This window comes from Sphaerodactylus townsendi, linkage group LG01, assembly GCF_021028975.2.
Source record: "Sphaerodactylus townsendi isolate TG3544 linkage group LG01, MPM_Stown_v2.3, whole genome shotgun sequence".
In the NCBI taxonomy this organism is placed as follows: Eukaryota; Metazoa; Chordata; class Lepidosauria; order Squamata; family Sphaerodactylidae; genus Sphaerodactylus; species Sphaerodactylus townsendi.
The window spans coordinates 100341977-100356174 of record NC_059425.1 but is presented as its reverse complement, the minus strand read 5'-3'; the positions used below and the strand labels follow the sequence as shown (position 1 = coordinate 100356174).

At 42.0% G+C, this 14198-nt stretch overlaps 1 protein-coding gene across 3 annotated transcripts in view; it reads left to right on the top strand.

Moving 5' to 3' along the window:
* PCMT1 (protein-L-isoaspartate (D-aspartate) O-methyltransferase) overlaps positions 1-14198 on the top strand; it is a 28734-nt gene that overhangs the window by 11259 nt on the left and 3277 nt on the right. For 2 of the 3 annotated variants that reach the window (XR_007243865.1, XR_007243864.1), the window contains exons 3-7: positions 1615-1646; positions 3867-3971; positions 5546-5666; positions 7296-7381; positions 9514-9751. Coding sequence is in view for 1 of the 3 variants with exons in the window: in XM_048488884.1 (XP_048344841.1) it covers positions 1615-1646; positions 3867-3971; positions 5546-5666; positions 7296-7381; positions 9514-9684 (515 nt within the window). In the remaining 2 variants the exon portion in view is untranslated. The remainder of the gene's footprint in view (positions 1-1614; positions 1647-3866; positions 3972-5545; positions 5667-7295; positions 7382-9513; positions 9752-14198) is intronic. The other variant, XM_048488884.1, reaches the window with a different exon arrangement.

The following is a 14198-nucleotide window of genomic DNA, read 5'->3' as shown; positions in this document are numbered from 1 at the left end:
GTCTGATACATTAGGGATACCTGTGCCAAGGCACCCAGATGTAAATAGGTTCCTTAAAGGAGTAAGTCAATTACAACCAGTGGTGGTTCATTGCTTCCTATCTTGGAATTTACATACAATACTCCTAGCCTTAACTAGACCCCCCATTTGAACCAATTGACTCCATCCATCTTAGATGGCTTAGAATGAAATTGTTTTTCCTTATATCAATCACTATGGCCAGACGGGTTTCAGAGATCAGGACCCTGTCCATCAATGTCAATTTATGCTCTTTTCACCTAGATAAGGTGATTCTTCATACTGACCCAACTTTTCGACCAAAGGTTTCCTCAGCCTTTCATTTGCAGCAAGATATTGTGCTAGCCACCTTTCCCCCCAAACCAAAAGGGGATAGAGAGAAACTATGGCATAAGTTTGACATACGTAGAGCCCTTAAAATGTTTATTTTATGTATGGAACACATCAGGCAGACAGACAGTATGTTTATTAATGTATCCCATCTGAAAATGGGACAGCAGATGTCCAAGGCAACGATTAGTGCAGCCTTAAAACTATGCATTGCAGAATGATACAAAAATACAAACCAGTCAGTACCCTCGGGGATTACTGCTCACTTAATTCACAGTGCCGCTGCAAATACTGCATTTAGGCAACAGGTATCATTGGAGGACATTTGTAAGGCAGCTGTGTGGTCCTCAATGTCCTCGTTCGTGTGACACTATAAGATTCAGTCATGGCAGCCTCCCGGACTGTTTTTGGTACTAGAGTGTTGCAACATGTTTCTGGAGACTGTTAAGCCCACCTAGAGAGAGGGGGACCCTTCTTTGGTAGGTCCCAATCGAGATGTCCTCTGCCTCCAGGACAATGGTCCATTGGCACTTACCATGAAGGGCCTTTCTCCTGATAGCCGAAGCACATCTTGGCCCTCCCTCCATAATCCATAATTATGTCTCCATAATCAATAGGTTAAAATAGTTAAAGTGTTAAAAATAGTTTTCTTGCATCAGCAAGGTCCATTTATCTAGTTCAGGGGTCTGCAACCTGCTGCTCTCCAGATGTTCATGGACTACAAATCCCATCCGCCCCTGCCAGCATGGCCAATTGGCCTTGCTGGCAGGGACTGATGGGATTTGTAGTCCATAAACATCTGGAGAGCCGGTTGTAGACCCCTGATTAGTTGTTTAGGTTTTATCCAAAGTTAACATGTGTTTTTTTGTGAGTGTGTGCTTGTACTGCGTGATCATTAAGATACTGGCATTTGAGAGGAAGTATAACGACAAAAGAGGAAGTGGTGGAAAAAAGTCAGTGAAGTTCCTGCCTCCTGATTAAAGGAAGAGAACAACCTAATCGAGACTCCTCATCTCATTGGACTGAGGTGCCACTGAAATCCATGGGAGGAGCCTGACAAATAAGTTTCACAGTTCTTCTTTAAATCATGAGCATGAATTGTGTCCTTTTCCTGAAGCCCCAATTCAGACCATGAATGGTCTTCTGGAAAATATTTCTATAGACTTAACACTTTAAAAATTATATCTTGTTCTTATATGTGATATAGTGAACTTGTAAATGTTTCAGTGTTTGGTAACTCAACATGTTTGTATTTTTGTATTATAGGATTCCAAGCAACAATCAGTGCTCCACATATGGTAAGTTTTGGGCTCACAGGGTGGTTGTTGTAAAGGGGGAAGGGCAAGGAGATTGTAAACCCCTTTGAGTCTCCTACAGGAGAGAAAGGGGGGGGATGTAAATCCAAACTCTTCTTCTTCTCTTCTTGACTACTAAATGCCAGCCATTGACAGTTTTATTGAACTATACTTCATTCTATTTATTTACTTTGGGGGGTGTAAATTTCCACAGGATAAGTCTCAGAATTTCTGGACACTTGTAAGCTTGGCATTTCTTCATTGTAAGGAAACTTTCTAATTGTAAGGGAATTTATAGTCTTGATAGTGTTTGAATTTTAATACATAGTATATAGAACATATTGAACAGGTACATGTTAAAGAAGTGAGGTATTTTCATACTCAGCTTTTCTTTTGTTTCATTCACTGTTCATTCTGGAGAACCCAGGCAATGTCTCTGTAAGTCATTACATTTGCCTGTCCTCACGTTTTCCCCCCAAGGGCTGGTTTATTAATTTATATGAAAAGCTTAAAATGCAATTCCAGCAAAATATTTAGGATTATAGCCCTAGAGTTGGAAGGGGTCTTGCAGGCCATCTATCCCAGTTTCTGTTCAGTGCTAGAATATAAACTCTTCTGATATATGTCTGTCTCCACTTGAAGCCCTACAATGTGAGAGAGCCCTGTCGCTTTGATAATTAGTTCCTGTGTCATACTACTCTTGGTTTCTCAACTGAAATGTATTCTCCTGTAAGAGAGAACCAGATCAGCCCAGAAAAATCTTTCTGCTCTTCCATGTGACAGCTTTTTAGATGTTTGAAGACTGTGGATCCTACCGCTCCTTCCTCTTTTTCTTTTTTTGGGATCCGTTAGTAGGATGCCATCTATATATTTGACTGATTGCTGCTTTTAATGGGGTGATTTTAACATTGATAGAGCCACTGCTTAATGTTTATTTAATCCAATTTGATATTACTGATTTTATTGTGTCCTCTATTTCTATGTTTTGTTCACCGCCCTGAGCCCTTCGGGGGAGGGCAGTTTATAAATACAATAAATAATAATAATAATAATATTCAGAGAATTATGGTGTGAACTGATACTGTTTTCTTACCCGGCTTGGAGGCAAGGCTTTTGACACAATAAGAGAAGGTGTGGAATCCCCTTCTTTCTTGCTACTTGTCCTTCTTCACCATCTTGTATTTCATAGATGAAAGTGACTAGATATACAGGAAGCAGTATCAGTTTCATCAGTATCTTCTTATTTTCTTTAATGAAGTAAAGTATTGCTGTCCATTGTCAGTAGTGACTCATAAATTACTTTATTAAACCTGAAGGACTTATGGGGATCTAAAAAAGAGTTGAAGCAAGAGGCTAGGTGAAGGATGACATGGGGTAGATATGAGGAAGAAAAAAGCTTGATTTAGTCAAGTGCAGGAAGGAGAAAAGACAGCATAAAATAAAGGTGCTGCTGAATTCAAGAAAGAGCCTACCAGGAGACATCTGAGTGAAAAGACAGTTTTGTCGGACAGCTGCCTGCTACTCTTTACAAAGTTCACAGTTGTGAGTTATGGGTGGAGTCCACCCATGGAGCATAACCCTCTTATCTCTCCCCTTCTGCTGAAGTTCTGAAATGCTGTTCCTGGGTAATAGGGGAGCCCCAGGAACAGCATTTGATTGACATTAGGGGTTGCAAGGGGAAAAGGAAAGTTGCACTTGGTGGGTGGAAATCCTTCCATCTAGTTGATTCAAGATTAGATCTTCTTTAATTTTTGTTTCCTTGTTGTTTCCAAGATTGTAATATACATGGGTAGGGTTAGCAAATTTTAAATTCAGTGGGACAGGATTTTTTTATTCCAGTAGAAATTAAAGAAGTTTTAATTATTTTACCTGCTTACTTGTGTAGCATGAATGAATTCCAAGATTCTGCATTTCACTAGCAAATGATGGGAGGGAAATCCTGATATTCTTAACTGTTACAGGGGAAACGGAGGTCACTGAATTCAACTGTGGAAGATAAGTGAATAGGGCAGGTAGAACTTTGTTTACAGTCAAAATTATTTTCTAATTTTATCTTTCCCAGTTTGGAAACCTAGCCCTTTGCATTTTGAAAGTGTTTGCTTTTGCTGAAACATTTCTCTCTGATATGAATTATGTATTGAAGTCTTCATAGAAAAGACCATGTATTAGGCAAAACAAGTATACTATTTAAATTTTTTTACTTTTTCTGTCTCTTTTGGGCAGCATGCATATGCTCTAGAACTTCTATATGACCAGTTACATGAAGGTGGCAAAGCCCTTGATGTAGGTTCGGGAAGTGGAATTCTTACTGCCTGCTTTGCACGGATGGTGAGATAATTCATTTTAACTATTTGGGGGAACTTTATAAAACTCATTGGACTGTTGATTTCTGCTTTTATAGTCCTGCTTTAATGTTTTGGTTGATCATGCTTAAGTTGGGTACATTCATACGCTTAAATTTGTGCTATTGAGGGAGGGTAGCCAAAATATCCAGCTGTTCTGATAGATGCATTTCTGCTAGTTTTCTTTATGGAAAGAAACACAGATTAGATGTATTTCATGGATGAAAGACATTTTTAACTCTGTCTGGGGATGGGGCTGCCTCCTATCTTCCCCATCCTTCTCTCTTGCCCAGACAGTTCCCCAGGGACTGCAGGATTCCCCACAACTGGCAACCCCACCCCTGGACTTACCAGAAAACAGGAATCTCCTAGAAGCCAGGAAGGGAACTGGCTGGATTACCTGGGCAACAAGAGCAGGCCTAAGATGTTCCACTGAGAACGGTGGGACTGGCACAGCCCCAACCCAAGCGCAATCAACAGGCCTCAGCATTTCCACAGAGTAAGGGCGGGGGGCAACACAGTCCAGCCCAGCCCAGCCTACAATCAGGGAGGCAGGCCCAATCCCAAGATTACAGGGATTGCTAGACCATTAATAGTTTGGAGTAGGGAGCTCAAGGGGGGGGGGGAGGAACTCTTTTGGGAGAGATAAAAGGGGAGAAGGCCTGGGGAAGGTGCAAGAATATTGTAAACTGCTTGCCATTAAAGCAGAAACTGCTATCCCTGCGTGCTTCTTCGTGAGTAGTTCACTTGGGGGCTGTCCAACCTTGCAAGGATGGTGACACACTGACTTTCAGTTTTTTCAGACTCAGGATCTGCTTCTAACCTCAACAAAAAAAGTGGGACAGGCTTTTAATTTTTTTGTTGTACATGTAGGCAGTTTGCTTGACTATCTTTCCACATCCCTTTCTCCTACACTTTGGCGAGAAAGCAAGAATGATCCTGCTTGATTAGATCAAGTAGGTCTGCTTCCTTTAGCATCCTGTTTCTGCTTGAGGACAGCATATGACTTGTCTCCATTTTCTCCTCTTATCTTAAATCCTTAATTTCAGAAATAGTGGGGACCCCAGGTCAACCTTGTTAGGGGATCCCTGGCCATCAGTTGAAGATCAAAGTTGTGTATAAATTATATTATTCTTCATTTTAAAGACTAGAATGAAGTTCAAGTTATGTGGATGGCACTATGTAACACGACTGTTCACATATGCCTTTGGTTTGAGGCTTTAGAACATTCATAAGTTACAGGTGTGTTGTTTAAGAAAAAGTATAATAACCCTTTCCTCTAGACATTTTATGCCTATAGTTGTGGAAGCCAAATAATATGGGGACAAAAATGTATAAACAAAGAGAAATGTTCAAGTGTGTGTGGCAAAAGATAATCCAGTAGGAGAAACTTGAGAAGGATTTTGAAGTATATCAGGCATTAAGCTCATGCTGGTTACATATGAGAAATAGACTGCTAGACCCTCTGCATTAGGTTGGGTCCTCTTATAACTCTTTTCTTATAACTTACTAAAGAGTAAAGCTTGGTGACTCAGTACATCTGCCTGTTTTTGTTAACAGGTTGGTCCCAAAGGACAAGTTGTAGGAATTGATCATATCAAAGAGTTGGTAGATGACTCAATAAACAATGTCAGAAAAGATGATCCTTCATTGCAGTCTTCAGGAAGAGTGAAGCTGGTTGGTGAGTATTACAGTATATGAAGAAATATAGAATATAGTTGCTTGATGTAGACTTTTAATTATTTTAGCGTATGGACAACTTGAAGCCATAAGAATATGTGTCAAGTGTACCAATTCTAGAGGATATCCATGTTAATGTATTGTAGCAAAATAATAAAAAGTATACTGGCACCATATAAGACTGAGACCCAGTTGTGGTCTAATGGTTAGAGGCTCAGATCTCCAGTCTTTCATGGAAACTTGCTAGGTGACCTTGGCTGCTCACTTTCACTTGGCTTAATCTACCTTTCAGGGATGTTGTAAAGATTGAATAGAGGAGGGAAGAATAATATTTTCTCCCCACTTGGCAGGAAAGCAGAATATAAATATTTAAATAAAAATTTAAAATTTGGTGAGAACATTTTAAGCCGAAATCTATTCAACCAAGTATTTATTTATTTATTTTTATTATTTAGATTTTTATACCGCCCTATCACCAAGGGGCTCCGGGCAGTGTATATATTGCATATGTACCAGCTGAATAGAGCATGTCAGAAAAGCTTATACTACAGTTTTATTGGGGGGATCTAAAGTGGCTTACAGCATTCTCTCTGTGTTCATTTTACCTTACAACAACCCTGTGAGATAGGTTAGGCTGAGAGCATGCAATTGGCTGAGGGACCACTCTGCAAGCTTCCGAGACAGAATGGAGATTCAAATATGGATGTCCCCAGTCCTAGTCCAGCACTCACACCACTACACTGTCCTGGCTCTCAATAAATGTAATAGTTTTTTTAAATGCCATAAGAGTTGTTCTTTCTGTTCAGTCCACAGTGCAACTTACCATTTATATTAACTCCATTATAGTATAACATAAATATGGTCAGGTGTGCAACCTTATGTCCTGGTTTTACCATTTTCCTGAGTAAACAGTTCATTGGATTTGGTGGAAGGATGTTGGCAGGAATAGTATAATCCTCCCATATTCAGCCTCAGCCTTCTTCACCTGCACAGGTTCTTTCTCATTATGGCCTCTGTCCTCATGTGTCTGTCTGATGTTCTTGGGAGCTGGATTAAATGTGTATCAAAACTGTGGTGGTATGAGTCTTGCTGTAGTTAAGTAGATTTAAAAGCCTGTAAGGTTTCATTGAAGTTAATGGGACTAATTGTTGAAAGCCTAACAAACTAGTTCTTAATTCAGGTGCACAATTAACAATATCTCCTGAAATATATAAGAGTCTTGATTGCATTGCACATTAATTTATGTAATGCTGATGCTCTCTGTGGTGTAAATGTATGGAAAGGGCTAAAATTCCACTATGACTTCAGTCTGTGAAAAAGTTAGACCCTTATCAGTTGCATATGCTGAAAGTAAAAGTAACTGATGTGATGTTAAACCATTGGCATTTTTAATATTCCCAAAATTTTATGATATTAACATTCAAATACAGGTGTGTGGTACTGCATATTTGGTAAAGATATACTGAAGTACTTTTCCTTTTCTCAAACAGCTCCAATGCATTTGACTTAGAGAAGCACTTCTGGTTGTATTAGTTGACCATCGACTTCTTTGAATTTAGGTTACCTTTGCAACATAGTGGCACGGTTGTATCATTTTGAAAATTGGTTTGTTAATATTTTTTTCTTTCAGTTGGGGATGGAAGAATGGGTTATCCAGATGAAGCTCCATATGATGCTATTCATGTAGGAGCTGCTGCTCCAGTTGTGCCCCAAGCTGTAAGTGACTTTTGATTTGGTATGATACATTTTTAACTGAAATGTCTTTTAAAACTAAAATAGCAGGCAGGATTGTCTAGACCTCATATGAATGATGAGTTATCTAATGGGATTTTTATGAAGCCTGTTTATTCCATTGAAGTATTTGATTTGATATTAGACCTTTGTGCCAGTTTGACCTCATGTTTCCAAGAACTGTAGGAACTGGAAATGTAGAGTTTACTTACATACTGAATTAAGAATGACATGTCTTTGTTGTTTATGCCAGACTGAGAGATAATATGAATAATCAAAAAGAATCCTATATTGTCAGTCAAGACAATATTGTACTTCAGTGATAAGATTAAAAAATATAAGTAGTAAACTGCCACAGAAGCTATCCTTTTTCTTCCTCACATTGTTATCTTGATGTTGAGGAGTAAAACATGCTATGAACTGAACTTGCTATATTAAATCAAGACCTGCAGATTTATCTATTGCAATCTTATATAATGGGTTAGATACAAGCTTCCATGTATGCAGTGGACAGAAGGAGAGGGTCCCCATCTTCTTTTATCATTTCCTTGTCCCCCCCCCTCCCCAGCTGTTGCTAAGAGTGATCCTCGGAAACAGTATAGTGTATGGCACAGGAGGCTGCAGCAAGAAAGATGGATTAGCAGAAACCAGCACCCCATATATTCAATTGTAAGCTAAGAAAGCTCCGTGAACAGAACCCAAGTACAAGATGTAGGAGGGGGCAAAGCTTTGACCTGTTCCCTACTTAGTGGCAGTGCCTAGTGCCATGTGAAATAGTGTTCTGGCGAGTCCCATGACCCTCATCAGCAGCTTTGTTGAGGTTAGGGGAACAAGGAATAGCTCAAGCAATAAGAAATTAATAACTGCAAATCTGCAGTTCACATGTTCATTTCAATATGAGATTCTGTCTTGATGGACTGGAGCTTTTTTGTTTATATGCTGGGTCAAGGATGTAGATAAAGGGGGGTTCTCTGGTTCAACCCCCCCATTGCATGTCCGAAGCTCTGCCCCCCGTTTGTGGGGTTTTTTGGTATTTTAAAGTGTTGTTTTGGTTTTTGGCCTGCAGGGGGCGCATTTGTTAGGCTAGCAGCGCCAATATTTCAGGCTACCGTCAGGTGATACTCCTGATGATACCAGCCAAGTTTGGTGAAGTTTGGTTCAGGGGGTCCAAAGTTATGGACCCTCAAAGGGGGTGCCCTCATCCCCCATTGTGTCCATATCTTTGGACTCCCTGAACCAAACTTCACCAAAACTGGGTGGTATCACCAGGAGAGTCTTTTAAAGATACCCTGAAAGTTTGGTGGTGCTAGTTTAACAATTGACCCCTGACAGCAAGCACCCCCCAAATTTCTCCAGATTCTCCTTTTGAATCCAGCCCCTTCGGCATGGATTTAAAGGAGAATCTTTGGTCCCCAGATTAAACCTTGAAAGTGATGCTGTTTCAGTGTGGGGGATAATCCACCCCAAAATAGCATCACTTTCAATGTTGTTTTAACTGGGGACCCCAGGTTCTTCCTTTAAGATGGATTTAAAAGGAAACCTGGGCTCCCTAATTTAAACACCATTGAAAGTGATGCTGTTTGGGGGTGGATTTCAGCATCATAGCAACCACCCTTGGGGGGTGGGGCGCAAACCTCAGGTTTTACACCAGGCTCCATTTTCCCTAGCTATCCCTCTGCCTGGAGAGGAGGGAGAAGGGACTGCCGGCTACCAGCTGGGAGCCCAGCCGGTGGGGGCGGGGCTGGCAGGGCAGGGGAGTCTGCCATCTCTGGCCTCGAAGAGCTGCTTTTATAAGCACTGAGGCCAGGAGCAGGGCTTGGGGAGGTGTGGCCACGCCCCCAAGGGCAGGTGGGGGTGTGGCCTTGTCCCGAAACCCCCCATAAAAAATCTATACCTACGTCACTGTGTTGGGTGGTTAGAAATGACTGAAAGACTCAGGTGAAAGACTCTGATGTAAGACTTTGTTCATGACTCTACATTTGAACACTGATATTCACTAATATTCCATTTGTCTCAGTGTTATGACCAGCAGTGAAATATTGCCAAAGTGACCTTGTTCAAGCCTGTAAAGAAAATACACGTATTGAATAATTAACCTTTTTTTTTTTAAATTACAGCTTATAGATCAGTTGAAGCCTGGTGGAAGGCTAATATTACCTGTTGGACCTGCTGGAGGAAACCAGATGCTGGAACAGTACGATAAGCTAGAAGATGGCAGTGTCAAAATGAAGCCTCTGATGGGAGTGATATATGTGCCTTTAACAGATAAGGAGAGAAGCAGCAATTAAGGTGGGAAGGTGATTTTCTGTCTCGAATTTCTTCCTCTCCACAATACACTTAGCATTTCTATACAAGGTGAAAGGGTCTGATTCTTTTAAAGAGGCAGCTTTTGTATTGCTTTTGCTATTGTTAAGCTTCTCTGCTTCGGCTGTAAAAATTCCTTGGCCCAAAAGCAACTTGTTACATTGTTACATCACCATAAGGAAGTTCTCAAGTATTTTGCATTAAATGCCTAAAAATGCATGGATTGCACTTTATTATTTATGTCTTCTTGAAGTTTTGTAGTAGTATTTTAAAATATTGCCTCCATTTGGAGGCAGTGGTATTCCCTAGATTTAAATCTCTTATTACTTTTGTATGGTTAGGTTTTTGTAGGTGGGTGAAATACTACTGAAGAGGACTTTGTTTCAGCTCACTATTACTTTGATCAAAGTAATGCACTATGGGTAGGAATTCAGGCAGTAGGAAGCTAAACACTACTTAGAAACCATCACAGGAACCAGCATACTTACTTGGAAAACAGCACAAAGCAAATGCTTGTTTGAAATTTTAAAAAGATTCTACCTTTGTGTTCTACAGTGAATTGTTACTTTTTTCCTCAAAATAACACTTTCCCTAGTTCAATAATCCACTCGTTTGCAGTTGTTCTGAATAACTTACTTTAGGGGAAATCAAAACTTGCAGCATGTTGGTAGTTCAAAGCAAACTGAGTGTTCAGCTCTAGAAGTATACAAATCATTAGCAAGCAGATCTGTTATGCCACCACTGTATAAAAGTGTTTGTATATTGGCTTCATTGTGGAGAGTGCATATATGCTGAATGTACTCTTCAAATGCCATTTCAGTTTGAACTGTTCAATTTGAATTGATAAGAGTTAAAATTGTAGAAACATCTGTGCAAAAATAAACTGATTAATTTTGCATGACAGCCTTCTGAAGACCCATTGTATTCTGGAAGTGCTATTGAACTGCCGTGTACAATGCAAACATCTTACGAATTGCTTCCTACCAGAGCTGATACAGAAACTTGCTTTTGTTCAGAGGCCTTCATTCTACTGACCAAATTGCTGTGTAATTGCATAATAAATAAATATCTGTTTCTCAGAAATGGGCAGACACCTAAATCCATGGATCAGGCCCACACTGGGAAATGAGGTTTTTCTCCAAACTTGGGGACTTCCCAGATTTGCAGAAAAATCTAAAAACTACAAAAAAATTATTTTGGAGGGTTTAAATCCCCCCCTCCCCCCCAAATTTCTGCACATGGACAAATGCTTGCACCTACCTTTTTTGGAATCTCAGCAGTGACAGGGTGAACCATGGTGGGTGAGGCTGGGAGCTGTGCCAGACACTAACCCTAACCCTAGCATCAGCTGCAAGTGGGGAGGGACTTTAGGAGCTGCAACAGATCCAGTGGCAAAACCTGGAGCCGTGCTGTGTTTCTGGCCTTTTTTGTTGGAGGGAGGAGATTCGGGGGGGAAGGGGGGACAGGAGTTGCACCAAGCTTGTTTGCAGAAGTTGTGAGGGTATAGGGCAGTGATGGCGAACCTTTTTGAGACCGAGTGCCCAAATTGCAACCTAAACCCCACTTATTTATTGCAAAGTGCCAACCCAGAAATTTAACCTAAATGCTGAGGTTTTAGTTTAGAAAAAACCAGTTAGCTCCCTCTTCCCTTCTATCTCTCCCGACTCCACTGGGCTTACTGAGCAGGGGCCCGCCTGCTCTAGTCTCCAGCAAGTGCCATGCACACAGCTCTGTGCCTCTCTAGCATCTCTCTGCCTCCTCCTGCACCCTCCCCTGCGGCGCAGCCACTCAGAGCATTACAGGCACCAGGGTCTTTGCCAGCCGAAGATCCTTCCTGCTCACCGTGGTGTGCATGCAGTCACTGAGCTCTGTATAGGACCCAGGTCAACCTAGATGTGTGTGTGTGTGCGGGGGTGTGTGTGTGATTTTCCGCCTCGCCCCATGGATCGATTTAACTCTGCAAAGTCGAAAGTGCTCCACAGAGAGGTGAGCTCCGAGTGCCACCCTCCTGGCACCCAGAGTGCCCATAGGCTTTGCGGCATATCACTGGTATAGGGGAATTGGGAGCCACAGCAAGTCCAGTGGTGAAAGCCTAGTGTTGTGCAAGACTCACTGGGCCATTGGATGTGCACGTCAAACCAGGGATATGTAGGAGGACTTCGAGGTTCAAATCCTAAGCGTGGCTCTGGGGGAGGGGCACCCCGTGGCCCCTGGTTGAAGGAGAGGGGCGCCATGCTCTGGTCCCAGGCACACACAGGGTCACGGGGGTGGAAAATCACCCTCACACCCCTTCCTGCTCCGCCTTGCCAGGCCTGGCAGAAACTGTGGCCAGGCCCAGTGGAGGCTGCTGCTGGGTGCCCTGGCCCCGCCCCAGCCCCACCAGCCAGGCCTCTCCACCTAGAGCAGCCTGGCAGGGCCAGGTTGCGGGGCTGGGCAGGTGCCCAGCCAGGCTACTTTTGCAGCCAGTTGAACTAAGGTAAATGGGGCGGGGGGGCGGGGGGCGCTGGCGCCATTTTGCCCCAGGCACCATTTCCCACCCCCATGCCACTGAAATCCCCATTTAATCATTGTGCTTACTGGGTGACTTTGGACCAGCTTACATCACACATTTGTTGTGAGGATAAAATAGAGAAGAATTATGTAGAGAAGAATGATGTAGGCTACCTTGGGTCCAACAGAAAAGCAGGGAGAAAAGCAGGGTATCAATGGATAACTAAATAAAAATGTTGCTGAAGATGGGGTGCAGATGAAAGAGTGATTTAGCAGTGGGAAGGAAGAAGAATACAGGGAATGGTGAGGCTATGGGGGCTGTTAAGAGTAGAAAAAAAGGAAACAGTGGACTGGGGATGCAGGGGAAAGTGAGATACCCTCCTCAAGTCCTTGCAGTTTTCCCACTGCACATCTGGGCAACCACACAGGATTTTACCTAGGAGAGGCTGCCAGGGGAATAGAAGGAAGGAAAGAGAAGGAAGCAGGAAAAAGGGTGACACTGTGGGGGCCTTCAGGAAAGGAAAAGGGAAAATAAAGGGGAAAGGAGAATGCGATGCTCCACAAATCGTTGTAGGTCTTAGCATGACTCTGTCTGTGGATAGAACGGTCAGAACCATGAACAGACAAGTCAGATGTTTCTACAAATCTAAGATAAGCTGTAGGTTTGCAGATAGGTTTGCAGATAAATCTGAAGTACGCACAAATTCCCCCACATAGATGTGTTAATCCCTTCTCCACATAATGACAGCAGTATCTGGGTTTTAAGAATGGGAAAGCTGAAAGCCAGTGTAGTATTGTGGGCAGACTGTTCAACTAGGAACTGGGAGACCCAAATTTAATTCCCCATTCAGCTATGGAACCTTGGGCCGTTACTCTCTCTCAGCCTCATGTATCTCACACGGTTGTTGTAAAGATAAAATGGAAGCGAGGATAATGATGTAAGCTACTTTGGGTGTCCAAAGGGAAACAAGTGGAGTAATGAAGAAAATACTAAAGCTGATGATTGAGGGGAGCAGATAAAAGAAAGAATGGTTAGTCAATGGGAATGAGAAAAAAAAGCAGGGGAAGATTAGAGGATGGGGGGCTGCCAGGAGGCGAAAAAGAGGAAGTAGTGTGAGGAAGAGGATACAGCAAAAAATGAAATGATGTCCCCCTGGTGAGTCCTTGCAAGTTCCCTGCTCATACTATTGTAACCTGCTATTGTAAAATATTTGTATTTAGCACATCCTTTACAAGTAGATTTAGTGCAGACTTGTAATTTAGTACTCATGTCAGTTACAAGGGACAGTTATCTCCCTATAAATGTCCACATCCTCATTGCTGCCATGTTGGTTGCAGTGCTGATAGTAGGCACATAGCTATAGCTACTTACACAGCTGCCATGTGTTCTCTTTTAGTCTTGGGAAACTACAGGTAGTAGACACCTTCTCCCTTGTAGTCTTAGAAATATTGTTAAGCTAGAGGAAAGAACTCTCTGTGTGGACTGCAGTGCTGTTCTGCCTGTGCAGAAGCTGAACATGTAGCTGTATCCTAATGACTTGTTCTTGAGCAGTGGCTGGCATCATGGGTTTGGGGGGGCAAAGGCTGATGTTAATAGCAAAAGGAGGGAAGAGATAGTACTCCTGGTAGTTCTGAGGCTTCTTTGGTGTTTTTTCTGTGCTCTCATTACAGAGAAAAGGATTGCATTTATTAAACTTACACAATCAGGGAAAGTGGCTTATTGTAATTAAGGTCTTGTTTCCTTAAAAGCCTAATTTTAGCTTCCTTGAAATCGAACATTTTTGTGTTTAGATTAGAGTCTAAATAATTTGGTCTTACTGAATGGCTTTAAACAGCAATCCAATCTAAAAATGGCTCCTGCTGAAGATGGCTAAATCATTTAACTTCTGTGAATACAGATATTGATGAAGCAATGTAGAATGATTGGGAACCTGGAAAAGATCCAGTTCATGAAAATGTCAGCTAACGCTTCTGGGGAAGGGAATGCTAAAGCTGTTGTAAAGAAGAA